The 17,422-nt window shown below is 44.0% G+C and overlaps 1 protein-coding gene and 1 long non-coding RNA gene across 3 annotated transcripts; both read right to left on the bottom strand.

Annotated features, from left to right (window-relative positions):
• Positions 1–1,582: 1,582 nt before the first annotated feature.
• LOC117043685 lies at positions 1,583–4,918 on the bottom strand. The gene is made up of 3 exons (XR_004426221.1): positions 3,859–4,918; positions 3,488–3,569; positions 1,583–2,109 (listed from the first exon to the last, which is right to left on the bottom strand). It is a non-coding gene; the product is annotated as an uncharacterized LOC117043685 (long non-coding RNA).
• A 4,832-nt stretch (positions 4,919–9,750) lies between these two features.
• MARCKS (myristoylated alanine rich protein kinase C substrate) lies at positions 9,751–15,683 on the bottom strand. Of its 2 annotated transcripts, XM_033143632.1 has the most exons (3): positions 15,377–15,683; positions 14,893–15,084; positions 9,751–12,993 (listed from the first exon to the last, which is right to left on the bottom strand). In XM_033143632.1, exons 2-3 carry the CDS (start codon positions 14,989–14,991, stop codon positions 12,235–12,237), a joined length of 858 nt encoding a protein of 285 aa, XP_032999523.1. In that variant the 5' UTR covers positions 14,992–15,084; positions 15,377–15,683; the 3' UTR covers positions 9,751–12,234. The 2 variants fall into 2 exon arrangements, with proteins under 2 accessions (XP_032999523.1, XP_032999522.1); XM_033143631.1 differs by lacking the exon at positions 15,377–15,683 and having other exon boundaries at positions 14,893–15,188.
• Positions 15,684–17,422: the final 1,739 nt, after the last annotated feature.

Raw genomic sequence — 17,422 nt, 5'->3', positions numbered from 1 at the left:
AAATGGATTATAATTTTAGAGAAACTAGAAGCCAACTGTATATCATGAACTTGATGGCTCAAAGAGCAAAAAAACAACAAGACCTAGGTCCTAGGCAAAAGTTCACCCACTCATCAGAGTTTTGTAAAATGTGAACAAAAAAAGCAGCACAAAATACTTTAAGGTAACCTTATATTTAGAGAAGGAGGCTGCAGGAGGAAGAAGGGGGGATAGAAACCCTGAGGTGCAAACATAATATTTGGTTACAACCCATCACATTTTTAAAAGAAAACAATGAAAGTGAGTAAAAAGGAAACTTAACACAGTTTCTGGAAATGTTTCCACTCCAGCTGTTTCACTTCTACTCAGCAAATAGTTTGTGGTCAGTGCTATAAAAAAAACCAGGAGCCTAGGGCAGCAAACCCATCCACAATATTTTCTATTTAAAAAAGCATCCTGAGCACTTAAACATTTTTAAAAGTTACAATTAAAAACATTACTTCACCCAGTGATCTCAGGGTTGCCACAAACAGTATTCTTTAACCACCGAATGCTTGGAACGTTTCCAAACTCCTCTTGAAAGCGAATAATGATGGAGACAGACAAACCTCACTAGGGAGCGCATTCTACAACAGGGAAACCACCACTGAAAAGACCCTGTCACACCAACATCAACTAGGCATTATTAAGGACCTAGAGATACATACTTATATATAATGGTTACTTATTCTAAGTGGACATTGGGATAGCATAGTCTTTTCTTTTTTTTAAGGAGTTAGATCTGCAGCCTGGGAGTATATCCCATTGAACATATTGGGACTTCTGAGAAGACAGAAAATATAATAGCAGTTGAAATGTACTCCCCCTCTTATTTTTTGTATTGTTTATTTATATATCTTATTTACTTGTGTACAGGCAACCCCTCATTAACGTGTGTTCAATAAGTGTGCAACCGTGCACATGCACATCACACTGAACCCAGAAGTGACGCCAAAATGTCACAAAAAGGAGTGGGGCAGGGACAGAATGGGGTGTTTGCAGGCTTTTTCAATGGTGTTTCAAATATACACAATTTCACTTAAATACATGGTGCTTTGAAACATAAGCCTTACATAAATGGGGTGTTGCCTGAACAGTGGTATCTTGGTTGTCAAACTTAATCCATTCCAGGAGTCCGTTCGACTCCCGAAACCGTTCGAAAACCAAGGAGTGGCTTCCAATTGGCTGCAGGAGCTTCCTGCACTCAATTGGAAGCCATAGAAGCCATGTCAGATGTTAGGTGTTCAATTTTTTTTCGCAAACCAGAATACTCACTTCCGTGTTTGCGGCGTTCGGGAGCCGATTTGTTCAAGACCCAAGCCATTTGACAACCAAGGTACCACTGTATTTGTTTATTCATTCAATACAATTTTTATAGAGTGTAACAGGTGGAAAACACATTTTTTCCTTATGTTTATTTGACAAGGACCAGCTACATGTTTCAGGTATGCCATTTTGACTAAAAAAATCCCATTCATCCTGTTACATACAACATTGTGGTTATATTGGCATCCATCTGCTTAACGTTCCAAACCTAGGGGAAATTTTTTTAAGGGATGTGTGTGTGTGTGTGTGCTTGTGTAAATGAGTGCACTTTAGCAAAGCACTGAGTAGTCAATAGTGAGCAAAGGATTTATTTAAGTTTTTAAAAATCTATATTACATTATGCTGAAATATGTAGCGAGTTCAGACACACTTGGTTCCTGCATTGTTTGAAAGGTCAGAATCAAAAGGTTTTCCTAGAAAACCTAAAAATAAAAATGTCAAGGCAGAACTAGCCAATACCATATGGTATACAGCCATCCAGGTGGATCAGTTTGTTATACATATGCCAGATTAGTTCCCTAGATGTACTTTGACAAACGAATTAAGACCGGGGTTTCAGTGAAGGAAAACAACATTATCACCCTGAACTTATGAGCTAGTTTGCTTGCTGGCTGTTACATGACACACATGAGTATCTAAGCAGAAAGAGTTTCATGGCTCAGTTCAAAGGTGTTTCCTGCTGAAAAGGTCTGCTGGGTGCTGAGTGATCATATACCATTTTCCAAAGAGCAACTCTCGCTGAATCTGTAAAAATAATTCAGCCATCTGAAAAGAATTACAGAAAAATTATAATGAGTACAAAAGGGGGCAAAAACTTTTGCTCTTTCAGGGAGATTTAAATATATATAAGCAAGCAGTCACACATACTGTACCTCTTTTAGGAGGTTGCCTGGAACGTTATGTACAGTATACTGTATAGTACTAATTTCATACTGAACTGTGGGCTGATTCATGACCTTATTTCTAATTACAGGCATCACTTATTTTTTTCCTCTTGTTACTGTTAGTCTCTGCCTGAAACTGTTTGTTCTATTGCATCAAGAAATCATCATGTTGCTTCAAAATTGCACCCATAGATTTACAGCAGCATGCCTCACATTGTAACATCTAAATGTTCTTGACCTTGTCCCCTGCACGATCGCAAGGATCATACATTTAAGTACCAGCATATCCCAGTAGCAGCACTGGAGTGCAAGGGATAAGAGGCCTTGCATGGTACTGCTTCTGCACAAAGCACCTCCGTGTTGAAAAAGCTGTTCGGTGATGTTCACATGGAACAGAAAGACCAAAACTTGTCTTTGGTGAATACACAAACAGCATAGCCCAACGGAGATAATGTTCAATTTAATGGCCAATTTAGACCTGGGAAATCTGAGTGCAAATAAATTTTGTGTAATAAAAACAAACTCACTGGGAAGCTTCCAGCCTGCTCATGCAGTCATTCAACCAGCCTCCACTGCTGGTTGGGTGAGGAGAGAACCAACGTAAGGAGTTGTGGAGACACAAATTGCTGCTTCACCAGCCTACTGTATATTGCAAATAAACCTGCTGGATCACTGAATTGTAGAGTTGAAAGTGACCCTGAGAATCATCTAGTCCAACCCCCTGCAATGCAGGAATATGCAGCTGTCCCAGATGGGGATCGAACCAGCAGCCTTGGTGTTATCAACCCCACGCTCTAACCAACTGAGCTATCCAGGCTGACGATTAGGCCCATTAAGAACAGAATTTATGGAGAAAGCCTACCAAGACTTTCTGAACTGGCTTAATAAAGTGTTTGGGGTTTGCCACCCCAGTGAGTATTTTGAAACATCTCTTTTATACTCAAATAATAAACATATTCTCTCTGTGGCAGTGTATTTAGCAGCAAACTAGAAAAATAGATGCACTGAAGTAATACACTACAGTGGCCTCACTGTGTCACCAGAGAGCTTTCTATAAAACCCATACTTCTTTCCACGTTCATTTTCTATATAATGATCAAATCTGTTCAAAATATTATCTGCTTTTAATACATTGGTTTCTCCCCATTCTTAATTAAAGTGCTGCATTCAGCTCCATTATCAGCTTTGTATAACAGTCATTTTTTCCCTGGAAGGTTAATACTGTACTAGTGAAAGTATAATCTATGAGGCTTACATACCTGACTTACATAGATGTTTAAAATGAAAGCCTCCCTGAAGGGGCCAATTGTGATCTAAATTTTATCCTCCATAGAGAAATACCTGTCAAGAAACAGGCACATAAAACACTGCATTAAGATTCCAAATCCATTTACTTTTCAAAACAGACCTGCGAAGGGACACTACAGGTAGAAATCTCACTTCCGTATGCTCCTAACGTAAGTATAGCTCGGTGACAAATAACTTGACTTTGAAACTAATCCTGTGTTTTGGTTTGCTGTACAGATCAGTGCATTGCATCTGTTTTGCTTGATTTTGGAGGACTGACGCATGATTTTCACGTGCGAAATTAAGAATGACAGAAAATGAAATGTTAAAGGGCAAGTACAACCTGCCCATCATCGGTTGCCTGTCATTAACTCTGCAAATGCAAATAGTTGCTCCTCCAGTCCAAAATCCAGGGTGACAAATCTCTGCTAGAGAGCAGTTCCAGAAAGTGAATAAAAATAGGCATGGTATGTGGATTTCCCTAGCTATCCAATAAACAGGGAGAGACAAGGAAGACAATTGCAGTGATCTAGGGAGAGGCTGCCATCCTGTGCACACTTACCTGACACAAAGCTCCTCTGAACACGTAGGGTTTTCTTCTGAGCGGACATGCAATGGGTCATGTTGCGAAAGAGAAAGAAATGGAGATTATAAACAGCAAAGCTATCGTTGGCAAGGCAGGGAGGGAACAGCAGACAATTTATTTTATCACAAATTTCTTAGTAAATTAACTTGAACCTATGTGTTATTCCACTCAATTTTGTTCTGGGTGTTTGCATAGGCATTGGTGTAAAAGGGAGCAAAAAGTTGCAGGTAGTGGGGTTAATGACCTCCCAACCCAAGGCCTGGAGAGAGAAGTATCAGGACGGTTGGCCTGGTTTACCTGGGAGATTGATCTAACATTTTGTTCTATCCTGGACAGTGACACTTCATATACACACCTTGGGTGGTTGGCCAATCTTGCCACTTGCATTTCCCCTCTTTACTCCCATTGCATATGCAGACATCCAAAACAATGTCAGTAGTTAATATGCAGTTCATGCTGGAGTGATTTTATGAATGACTATATCCAATAATGGTATGCAAATTGGTCACAGCAGGCTAGCGTGGCTCTTCTGATCTCTCACTGCCCACCCTCCATAAACACTACTGAGAGCGATATGAAATGGGCACTTCAACACTTGGATCAGCTCTACAGAGTGACAATGGGCAGATGCAATGGTGATGGAGAAGTCAGCTTCCATTGCAATCGATGCTGCAGACTAGAGTCTGGTCCATGTTCTGTCAGCTTAAGTCTGAGTTTCTGCCCTGCATTCTAACCACCATCCCTGCTGTTTCATCACTCCAAGCTCCTCAGAAAACCAGTAGAAGAATCATGGAATAATGCAGGAATCTCAGCTAAAACATCCACAACAGATGGCCATTCAACACTTCTGCTAAAAAAAACTCCAAGGAAGGAGAGTCCACAACCACCCACGGGTGACCATTCCACTACTGAACAGCTCTTACTGTCAGAAAGTTCTTCCTGGTGTATCAAGAAAGCACTTGATAAATTATGTCACCCATCCAGGTCATCCTCCTATTCCAAAGATAAACCAGGTTTGGACAGGGCCACCATTAAGGGCAAGAAATATCCCCAGAGTTTCTGGGGGAAAGCTTCAGACCTTGGGGGCAGACCATCCGAATTGCCCTTAAACCCTGTGGAGGTTAGGAATTTGTTTAAGCAAAGATGAATGGTCCTCCTGTTTAGCACAAAACAGCAAATCAAGTGTATGATGATGACATATGTAGGGGACAGGTGTAATTTGAGACAAATCCATCATTATCATGGCCATATTCCCTGATGGGCTGCATGCCAGTGTAGGCAGAGGCAAAAAGTGCATGGAGCAATTGATACAACTTTTACCTTTGTACAATAGGTTGCATTCCAACAACACAAAAGTCAGTTTCCCCTTCCCACCCTTCTCTCCGTCTCCCAAGCACACAGTTCTTCATCCAAGCAAGCAAGAGGCATTATCCCTGGCCAAGGATACATTCCACTGGCTAACACACCTGAGGGCTTGGAGCAGGGACAGTGTGTCGGGGGGTGACCTGGGGAAGAGACATGGTCTGAGAACAGTCCTAAGAGACTGACAGAGAAGCCTGGAAGGCTACTCTTCACTCCCAGGCCTGAGCTTCTCCACCCTTGGTGGAAATTAACAGATTTCTAGATGTGGTGCATGAAAAGAGATGAAATCCTTAAGGAACTCAGCACACATTAGCATAGCTCCGGAGTAGTCTTCTGTAGTGCAGGATGCAAATGCCAGCAAAGGTCAGAAAGCAATGTTGATTTCTCTGGCTGAAATCAACCAAGCACATTTGTCCCATGCAGTTCCAGGAAGGCTTGATGACATTCAAAGGCAATCTAAGACTTGCAGGTACACACCAATGATCTTATGCAGATAGTTGGCCTATACTCAGTGCCCAACTGGAGAAGGAAGAGGAAAAGAAGAAGAACCCTCTTTTTTTTCTCTTTTTTTTTTTGCTTTGATTCTTATTTGGTTCAAGGATTAGTGGACTTGGATTCCTTAAAAATGGAAGTGCATCTTAACCAGTGGAAATTGGGGGGGGGGGGTAATCTCACATGCAACAAGATTGTTCTTCAATTTAAGTTCATAGCATATTCACATTAAATAGACTGCTTGGTTTTGTTTTGAAGCACCCTAGGCAAACGCAGCCACACATACAGATGAGTAAATTAGCACTTTCAATGTCAACTTGCTTTCCTTACTCCAAGGTAAATTGATTAATGGCAGTTTTACTTCTACATCGTCCCATGTAGTCATACACAGTTATTATTCTCTTGTCTCCCTGGAGCAATTGTGGTATCCAGAAGCGTGTAAACATACTTATTTGTCTCCAGAAAATGTTAAGAAGGAACTATCAACTGCAACACTGTACAACCGGGGGGGGGGGGAGTTAACAGTTCAAAATAAATATTCTTTTCTTCTTCAACATGTTTCAGTCCTCAGTGTCAATACTTTTGTAGGTCTTTGAAAAGGCCAATCCCAAATATATTCAAGTGCTTTCTAAAATTACAGCTCAGTTACAACCACTTTTTGATTAGCTGGCGTAAAGTGCCCGGAACAGCTTGTAAACACTTTAAAACCCCACTTACTAAATGTTGTACATATTATACAGTCATTAGGTACAGAATCTTTAAAATAGCTTTTAGGAAACATGTTTGGCAATTCTCATAATTAGTCAAGGGCATACAGGCATAAATGGATACTGCAAGTTTATCACAGCTTTGACTGTTGGTTTCAAAGCCATTCATTCTACATTCAAGCCATATTCCAGATAAGCTAACAGAAATGAATTTGGTCGATGTTTATTTATAGGTAATGTGTGACCAGGGGCATGCTGGGGCAGACTGAGAGAGGCATTGGAATCAGAGAATCCTACCCAGGAATAAAATGAATCCAGTCCCGATACTGGCATCGGGAATTTCCCTCCCATAGGAACCAATGGGCGGAAACACACAAAAATTGCTTGGGGAAAATCTGCCACCCCAGTCTCTGCCCTGACTGGTGCATGCCCAAAAGGGCTTGGATAGGGTAGTTTCTATGCCATGAATGCTCCCCTTCCCCTCCCAATAGGATTGCTATGACACAGTCCAACATTTCAGAACACTTGTTGCTCTTCCATTTATTTCATTACAATTAGGGTGACATCATCACCACCTAATTTTAGTGAATATAGATCAGGAAGATTATGGTTGTTATTTTTTTAAACCAAAAATAGTAGCACTGGGAGTGGGAGAGGAGGGAAATCACTGGTTATTAATCTGTGGAAGTCTTTTTGATTTTCTGAGAATTGGAGTATTTCAACACTGAAAGCCACCCCCCTCTAAAAAAACCAGAAACAACAAAAACACGAAAGCTCATACCAAGAACAAACTTAGTTGGTCTCTAAGGTGCTACTGGAAGGATTTTTTTTATTTTGTGTTGTTTTGGTTTCAGGGCATTAGGGAATCATCCACAATGTTTGCCACAAGCTGTTTTTCCTCCATTAACCTAAATATATATTTTTTAACAGAACACAAAAGATTTATGGTGGATTTAGATGATCCTTGTTCTAAAATATTTGGCAGCCTGTGCAGTTTCCAGTACAATCCTATACACGTTTACTCAAAAATATGCCCCACTAAATTCAATGAAACTTATTACTACTTGGTATAGGAACAAGTACAATGCACTTCTCTGAAGGATGCCACTGTATAAGACTCCACAGCTAAAATTTGAACAACCAGGATGTTCATAGAGCACAAACTGACTATTGCACACAATCCTTTCAGAAGAATTTGTTTTAATCAGTTCAGCTTGGTGACAACCAAATGTGTCTTGTTGAGCAAAAACCCACTTGTACAACAGGACTTTTGGTTTCTTTTCTCTCTCCTCCAGCCTAGGGAATTATCATCTCCAGAAGATCCCTCAACCCTCTGGAGTAATCATTTCGGGAATGGGGACTGCAGGGGAGCAAGGTCCCATTACTGTATGTGAGCACAACAGACACCCATTCATGTTATGTTGAATCTCATCTGTTATCTTAAAAACGTACTATAATTTACCATAAACTGGCTGCTGGAAAACGTTGTTAGCAATCATGAAGGGCCAGCCAACAGTGTCAAGACTTAAATCCTTGCACTCAAATCTCAACTCAGACATAACAAAAATGGTCTTGGGCCAGTAACTCTGATATTACTTTGTTACATTACCCACTGAAATCAATGGGGATTGTGTACATATCCTTTGAACTGGAAGTCCAGCTCCAACCACATTTTCTCAGATTTACTTCCCTTTCTGAAGGCAGCCCTGTTTAAGGAAGTTTTTAAGGACTGGTGTTATTATGTTTTCAGATATGTTGTAAGCCACCCAGAGTGGCTGGGGAAACCCAACCAGATGGGTGGGGTAAAAACAATAAAATTATCATCATCACATATGCATGCCTTGAATTACAACACTGATTCTTCATTGGTTTAAAAAATGGAAATCACGATCTAGCACATGAGGCTTAATAAGATACCAGCACCTAATTCACCCTTAGAAAGAAAGTGCTATTTAGCGAATGGGCTGCTTCAAGGTAAGAATGCAGCTTCAGTACTTTTGTTCATCAAGTACTGTATGTTAGCTGCCAATTCAAAATATTCAACAGTACATTTCCATGGGAAACTCAATTGTTCCATAGAATTCTATTGTGTACTATTCTTTTTCAACATCCAATGATTTAATCCTCCACTTACTATGCAGCGGCACCTGTTTAATTAGGTAGCTCCACTATGGGACATCTGATAGTATATTGTCTGAGAAATAATCCCTGCAATAATTTAAAATCCACAGCAGTGTTTCCTGTACTAGGAAAATAAATGACTGTCCAACATTAAGATAAATTATCCAACTTCAGTGGAGTGGAATCTAGTAGACTACTATAGAAGGCCGCATGGCTGTCTAACCTAGCATTTTGCTTCCAACTGGCTAACCAACTGCACTGGTGACAAAAAAGCATTTACTCACGCTACTGCTTGTAGAAGCCAGACATGTTCTGGGAGGAGGAGCAGAAATTTGTTAACTATGCAGTTAATTCTACAAGTGACCAAGAATCTTGAGTGATGCAACAGTGGACATCTTTGGGGGGTGGATGGAAATAATTAGTTTAACATAATCAAGAAACCAAGGCTTGTAATCTGCACAATTCAGAGAGTTTAAGAGCCATTCTATATATCACAGAGAAATCTTCCCAACCTGGTGCCCTTCATATTCTTTGGTTTAGTCCAAAGCATCTAGCGAATACCAGGTTTGGGAAGACCTGATACAGAGGCAAATCAAAGGTATTGCCCTACAGAGAATTGCTGCCACACAAAGTTCCGATGTAAGTGTACCTTACAATACATGCGTTTCCCAGTTTGCAGCATTCCAGCTGGCTCTGTTCTATTGAAAGCAGTGGGACTTGATATATATAAAACTATGCCCCAGCTGGTTTTTGGAGATGGGGAGAATTCCATTTAAGTGCAGAATATGTAAAATAAAAATAAAAATCAAGCCCAGCTTTATTTTACTGACTTAAGAACACACATTTATGAAGCACCAATAGCAACAGAAGAGAGGCAGGCAGCCATGCTGTTGTCAACGTTTTATCAAGAGGTATGAATGTTGTGTTCCCAACAGATGCAGTCCAAGAACGACACCGGTATGGAAGATCTCATTTTACATCCATTTATTTCATCCCATGGCCATTTAAAGCATAATAGTCAATACATTTCTAACACTACAGAGAAATAATACCAGGGTGACCAGAGTATATATACAAGCCAAAAATAAAAAATAAAAAAATATGTGGACAGCTGAATAAGAGTATGTATTCAGTATGAAATCCATTGAACTTCATTCAGCTCAGGCTTTGTTCTTTAGGGAACAAGGTGCTAATGTGCCACTCTCATATAAAGTGAGTGTAATTGCTTCCAAAGCAAGTTAACTGCTGAAAACATAGATGGAAGCAAGTTAAGTGTAACACTAAATTTCACCTATAAACCTAGGAGCAACACTTCCTTGAATCAATTTCCACCCTCCAACACCATTACTACACTGTATTTGTTTTTTGTTTTTTTGTTTGTTTTTTACAAAAGCCTACTGTTTTATTAAGGCATATTTTGCCCTGAGCAATTTGGTGGAAATTAGCCCAAAAGTCTAAACAGTTAAAAGGCAAGCACCAAGTGACCCTTTTGTAGACAAATATAGCAATCTTTTTTGTTTGTTTGTTTGCTAGCTCACCTATTTAGCTGGGAGTAACATACAAAAAGTATTGCTCAACAATTTGGTAGAACAAAAACTTTTTTCTTTTCTTTTCTTTTTTACTTTAGGCCAAACTTCCAAGGCTGGCAAGCTTAAAGTCAGGCACTGAAGTAGATGTTGAAATGGTTAAGAAGTCGCATGTAAGATTGGACCTTTGCTGTCTTACACCTGAATTCAGGCATCCCTGTTTGAAAACTCAGGCTAAGCCCAAGATATCCCAAACAACCACAGCCAAAGTGTCAAGTCAACTCAAGCTAAGAGATAATAATCTAATACACCATAAAGTGGTCCTCAAGGCTCTGGCTACACACACATCCATTCTAGCTAAAGTCAACTTGTGCAAGCTTGTTGTGAACACATTTATCTTGTCCCCCTCCCCCCAGATCTGACATATTAGCTAATCAAATGTCCAAAGAAGCACAGGTTATTCATTTAAAACCCAATGCACATCTCTATTAGAAGGCCTGAATGCTCTTTCTCTCTACAGATACAGCTTTTAAGTAGGGCCAGAAGACCACACAATCCGTAATTTAGAAATAAAGAATAATGTTAAGTGGCAAACAAGTGCCTTCTTTTATACAAATTTAGACAATACAGGCTATCTACTAAGCTATCAAGAGTATCCAGAAAAAGAAACACAGCCAATTCTACATTTTATTCACATTTATTTTTTCGCTTTTAGTGTGCTCACAGAAAATTAGAACACCTTAAGCAGGAATTTAATAGCAATTTTGTAAGCAAAGTTACATTCCATCTCTAAGTCAAATTGGTCAAAGCTTCTCCAGTATTTACAAAAACATGATAGACAAGATGCTACACAAAAACCATTGCATCTGAAACTGGTTTTTATTCTTTATTCTGAAAGACAACTGGAAAAAGAAAGCATCGTCTGCTGTCATCAAAAACATACCACAGTATAAACAGTAACCATTCCACTTATCACAGCTTGGTTGAGTTTAAAATTGTGTGTGGTTTTTTTCTTTTTTCTTTTAAGGTCCAAGATTACTGCAATTTTACAAAAAAAAAATGGGCAGGGTGGAAAAAGTTGCAAACTTAATGTGCTTCTGGATATCAAGATTTGTTTTTATACAATAGTCACAGTTAAAAACACCCTGCTGGTAATACATAATTACACTTTATTAAGGTCATAAACCAGCAATAAACAATAAAGCCTATACAACTTGTATTTCTACTTAATCACTGACTGGTACAGCTAACATGAGATAAGTGAAAGTTCCTATGGTTTAAATGAATTTCCTAAGACTATGATCTTTTTTTTAAAATCTGAGTATTGGAATTTTTCTTCTTCCTTCTTAGTCAAGACTTGTAGTGTTGTAAACCTTATAGAACATCTGCCTCACAAAATACATTGTAATAACTTTCTTTTTTAAAAAAGACTAACCCCTTATTTCTTGTGGCACATTTTCTTGGCAAATTATCTGCACCACTCACTAATTCCCCACTGTGACCCCTTATCACTCTTCATTTGCTATCCCTTTATTGACCCATTCTTTTCCTTCATATATGGGCATGTCCATAGATTGACAGAGAAAAAAAAAGTTTACATTTTGAGTAAAAGATGCAAAGTATGCAAAAAACATTAATACTGATGCAAAAAAAAAGGAGGAGGAGGAGGAGGAGGAGGAGGAACGAGGCGGAGGGAGGCGTTTAGTCTCTCCTCTGCCGGTTGGAATGGTGGTAACAGAATGATCTGAGATGGGATCTGTGGGTAGAGACAAAAAAGAGAAAGACATCTTTTAAATCAATCCCTGGTTGTAGACAAGTTCTCCAAAACCAGTACCTGGCACCACTCCAAACAAACAAACGGGGGGGAAGAAAAGTTCAATCATCTCAAAATTGCCAAATTTTCCTCTCTCTCTCTTTCTCTCTTTTTACTCTGCCGACTCAGCTGGTGGAGCTTCTGGACTAGACTCGGACGGGGCTTCCTGTGTAGGAGCCGCTGCCGCTGCCGCTGGCTCCTCTGCTTTGGGCGCCTCTTGCTCAGTTGAGCTGGCTTCGGTGGCAGCGCTCGGGGTAGCTGGCGCCTCTTCCTGCTTCTCCTCGGGCTTCTGCTCTTCGGCAGGCTTGGCCTCCTCCCCTGCAGGCTTCTCGGGCGCAGTCTCTTCTGATTTGGCCTCCTGAGAGCCCCCGGCCTCCTCCTTGGCCTCCTCTGTGCTGCCGGTGGCAGCGGAAGGAGACGCCTCCTGGGCGGCCGCTTTGCTCTCCTCCTCGTTGCTGGCGGGCTCTGGGGTGGCCGCCGCCCCTTCGTCTTTCCCACCTTCTCCCCCAGTGCCCGCCCCTTCGTTCTCGGCTCCTTCCCCAGACTCCTTTTTGTTCTTTTTAAAGGAGAAGCCGCTTAGCTTAAAGGACTTTTTGAAGGAAAAGCGCTTCTTTTTTTTTTTAGGGGTCTCGTTGCTTGAAGAAGGGGTGGCTGCCTCCTCGGCCTTGGAGGAGGACTCCCCTTCGACGGGAGAGGCCGGCTCTGTGCTCTCGGCCTCGGCGGCCTCCTTCTCCGAGGCAGCCTCCGAAGGGCTCTGCTCTTCCTTCACAGACTCCTCAGCCGGAGCGCTGCCATTCGCCTGGACCTCCTCCTTGCCTGCCTCAGCGGCTGCTGGCGAAGCATCACCATTCACCTTCACGTGGCCGTTCTCCTGGAAGAGATTAACTCAGCGTTATTCGAGGAGAAGGGGGAGCGAGAGTAAGATCTCTCTCATGTCAAGTGCAGGTTGACACAAGACCATATACCCCGTTTGTGTCATTGAGGCACTTTCAGTCAAAGGGATATGAAGGGAACCCAGCACTGCACAAATCAGTTTATGTGATATAACTCCCTAGGCCAGCCATGGCAGCACGTTGCCAGCGACTTTCCCGCTGCTTTTCCCGAAGAGAGCGCGTGACGCAAGGGCCAGGCTCTGGGGAGGGGAGGCGACGCCACTAAGACGCAAGCCCCTCCTCCCCGCGCCCTTTTCACTCCGGCTCTTCCCTTCAGGGCTCCCCCCACCCACCAATTTGGACGCGGCGTCAAGTCAGCGTCGTTTGGAAACGCGCCGCGTGGCCCCCGTCCACGCTTCTTCCCTTCTGCGATTTATTTAACACCCCCCACCCCACCCCGCGCGCGCATCTCCCATCACCACCACCTTTTCTCAACACACCCTGCGAGAATCAAACGAGGCCAACGCAGCTAGGAGTCTCCGCCGGCAGAGGGCACTACGGCTCCATTTTGCCAAATCCACCCGAAGGAGGAGCGAAGCTCCGAGGGAGGAGACTTCGGAGAGAAGCGCTGGCGAAGCAGGGGGAAGCGTCGCCTTGGCCGGGATCGCCTCTGCTAGGCGAACAAAGCTCCGTCCGCAGCTTCTCCCAGCCTCTTCCTTCTACCACCGCCGCCGTCGCCTCCTCCTCCCTCGTGCCAAACGGAGAGATAAATCCCCACCTCCTGCCCACCATACTGGAAGGAGCGGCGCCTCCGCTCCCCATCGCACCGGTTGCCGTTTTATTTCTATGCAAAGCGCGCCTCCAGCTCCTCCGCGGAGCGGCGAGGCGACGAGACAGCAGCTGCCGCTAAGAGGCGTGGTGCAGCCCTGCGCCCTCCACGGCGTAGCGCGCACGGCGGCGAGATCTACACGGTGCAGCGCGGCCGAGAGCGAAGCGCCGCCACATACAACATGCACGCGGTTGCAGGCGCGCAAAAGCGCCCCGGCTGCCCCACGTTCACCCCAATGCCGTCGGCACGCTCGCGAATCCCGTAGCAACAGCTCTCCAAAGCGCGCGCACAGCAGCGCCTCTCCGAAAATCTCGCCCTAATCTCCCACCAATGCCGGGAGAGTAGCCTTGGCTACGACAATAATATGCACTGGGGGGGGGGGGGGAAGTCTCGTAGTGCCGTCTACGATCAACCACATTCAGTGTGTGCCGCAAGCTTATATGTAGGCAACCGACAGAGCGAAGAAGGATCCAGCAAGCAAGATGGAGAAGACGGTCTCTTAGCCCCTTCCCCAATACACACGGACAACTCTCCAGCGCCCCCCACCCACCAAGCACCGCTGTCGCTTGCTATTGCCTTATCGCTGCCAAGCTCCACTACACTCTCCTCACGCGCCAAAGAGGAGAATTGGGGGGGGGGGGAGAGAACAGAATTGGGGCTGCTACACCTACAGGATAGGAAGCCATAGAGTAGCACACGATCAGTCCCAACCAAGAGCACGAATACAGCAAAAAGGTCTTCAAAGATGCCGCCAGTTTATAAGAAGCAAACTGCACCACGCCAAAGAGAAAACACATCTCACTGTACACAAGCATCTAGCAAATTTCTGCCTTCACCACACTACTACGCCTAAAACATTGGATCCACAGCAGTGCGAAAAGCCACTCCTTTTCATTACCATTCTTTTAAAGGGCTGTAGTCAGATTTAAAAAAAAAAAGCCGTGCATCCCCACCAAGCAAGAAAGTGGGAGCAGAAACAAACACCGTGCACACCATTTATTTTATTCAAAGAGAGAGACATTATTCCATTATCATTATTCTTCGCTTCTCCCCATTGCACCCCGCTTACCTGTCCATTCGCCTTCGAAGGCGACGCAGGCACCGCTTCCCCGGGCTTCTCGGCAGCGGCTTCGCCTTTTGCAGCGTTCTTGGAGAACTGAGCGCCCATGCTGGTTTTATTCAACAAAGAAACTCAACAGATCCAAAAGAAGGGGGGAAACAAAGAGCGGTGGGTTCGTATAAATGCTGGGAGACCAGCAGCCTGAAGAGCAGCAACACAAACACACACCAGAGGGGGAGGAGGAGGAGAAGGAGGAGGTGATGGGGGGTGGGGGTGGGAAAAAAAGAGAGAAGACAACCGATTATTTAAAAAATATGTACACTCCCGGATTTTTTTATTAAAAAAATTAAAAGCTGGAGAGGTCAAAAAAGCAGCAGCGCAGAAGCAAAAGGGGGGAAAAAAGGAAGGAGGAAAAAAGTCGAACAAAAATATTAGAAGCCCAAGGTTAGTACAAAAAACGAAGTAATAAAAAATCCCAGATTTGTAGCCGTACTGTAGACAAGGGGAAAATGGAGAAATCTCCCTGGTCGCTAATAAGATGCGGAGTCCAACGCCCAAGTGCACAGATGAATGGGCTTCCCGAGCGCTGACGGCAGCCCCCGCCCGCCGCCGACCAATCACGGCGCCGCCAGACAAAAGAGGGGGCGGGGCCTCCAATTGGAGCGAACAATGGAGCTGCGATTGCAAATAATTTGAAATCGGCCTTGGACTGATAATTAATACTCCGAAGAATATAAATAAATTAATGAGATTAGAGCGTGCACCCCGATTTCTCTTTTAAAAGCGGGGGAGGTGCGGGGGGGATCGAACGCTGCACGGTGGGAGACTGAGTTTATTTCCCTTTCCTTTCGCTGGCGGACGAACACTCCTCACAAAAAGGGGGGAGGGCGAGAAAGAGTGAAAGAAGGTATCCCTCTTCTTGCAGTGGTGGGAGCCTCTGTTTGGTGTCTGTCTCTCCGTGTCTTCCTTCTCCCCACCCCACCCCCCACCCGCACCGGCCCCGTGTTAAGTTAGAGACAATGGTTTGACTTGTGTGTGTGTGTGTTTGTGATTTCATCTTCTCGCCCCCGCTGCCACCCCCCTTTCCATTCCTCTTCCTCCTCCCCCTTTTCAGCTCGAAGAGGGGGGTGGGGGTGGAAGACTCAACAGATATGGAGGCTCGAGGTTTCGCTCCCCCCCCCCCTTTAATTGGTTGCAATTGTTCAATCGTCCCAATTTGGAAGGTATTTAAACCACGTAGATCAAGTTTCGCCAAACGAGATCACGAGTTGAACGTTATTAGGTCTGTAGGCCAGATGTGAAAAATGCTTCCACCAGCTGCCATCGCCGCTGCCATGGCTAGGGAAAAGGAGAGTGCCCTTCCCCCCCCCATCAATATTGGTTTGAAATAAAATATTTTGCGAGGAGCCTACGGGTCTAATTAAATCTCGCTGCCTGATTAACTTTGATTTGTATCTTAAAAAAAAAAAGCTGCTGAGACTGCAAAACCTCTTTTAAAAAAATGATGATGATGAGATGAAGCCAATACCGTCAGAAGAGCTGCTTGTGTGTTTTCCAAAAAGAGCGAGCGAGAGAAGCGTCCACGTGTACTTGGAAAACGCTCCTAGCCAAATGGAACAGGAGTCTTGATTCGTTTCCATGTGGTGCACGTCGGAGCCATGATGGCTGGTGTGCAAACGCGAATGGTCTGGATTTCGACAGGCAGGGGAGGGGGCTTCCCACCTTAAGCACCGCGCAGCCCGATCCTATACTTCGCCTCCTTCCCTCCCCCCCCCACCCATCGAAATCCGTGAGCTTTGGGCACACCTAGCTTTGCATTGTTAGGAGTACAACCCTAGCATAGCTTCATGGTGGGCTTTCTCTCCCTCCCCCCTTTCCGCCCCTTCAGTTTAAATGGCTACAGTGGAGTGATAGCAAACGCCAAGCGATCTCTCCTCTCGCTGCTTCGAAAGCAATCACATCACGCAGGATACCAAAATGCCGGTGGGTTAGGGTTGGGGAGGTGATGGTTTCTAAAAGGGGGTTTGCAAAGCAGCAGCTCCACAGCCAACCCTTCTCCCTCCCTACGGACTTCATTGTGTGATGGCTCCAGATTTGTGCACTCACTGCCGTTCAGTAATCCCCCCCCCCTTCCCTTGCCAACACTCTAGTATTTTTAGCAAGATGGCACTCAGTCAAAGAATATTTAGTTTCTTGTGGGCAAAATACACCACGAGGCATTTGGTTTTTACATCAAGCTTTCCTTCTCTCTCTCCCCCTGCCCTCCCCGCTTCCTTCCTTATTCCCTCGCCTCCCCCGCGGTATTCCTTCAAATGCAATTCCTTTCTCCAGCCCGGAGAACGGGAAAAATGGATCGCGTGGTGGAAATCCATTAGTGCCAAACGCGATTTCTTTGTTTTAATCATTATTTCTCGCTCTTTTGGAAAGGGGATGGGGGACGACGACGAAGACGACGGTTTTAGACACGCTGCTTCAGCTCGATGCATTATTCACTCTCCAAGTTATATTCCCCTAGAGCTCCCCCCCCCTTTTTTTGTAG

This window comes from Lacerta agilis, chromosome 3 (genome assembly GCF_009819535.1).
Source record: "Lacerta agilis isolate rLacAgi1 chromosome 3, rLacAgi1.pri, whole genome shotgun sequence".
Classification (NCBI taxonomy): Eukaryota; Metazoa; Chordata; class Lepidosauria; order Squamata; family Lacertidae; genus Lacerta; species Lacerta agilis.
This window is presented reverse-complemented; position numbering and strand designations above follow the sequence as displayed.

What these genes read in the sequence shown, in the direction of transcription:
- MARCKS (XM_033143632.1), bottom strand. Translation starts at nt 14,991, where the DNA reads ATGGGCGCTCAGTTCTCCAAGAACGCTGCAAAAGGCGAAGCCGCTGCC. An exon ending in CTTCGAAGGCGAATGGACAG is followed by an intron (nt 12,994 to 14,892) that starts GTAAGCGGGGTG and finishes AATCTCTTCCAG; the next exon opens with GAGAACGGCCACGTGAAGGT.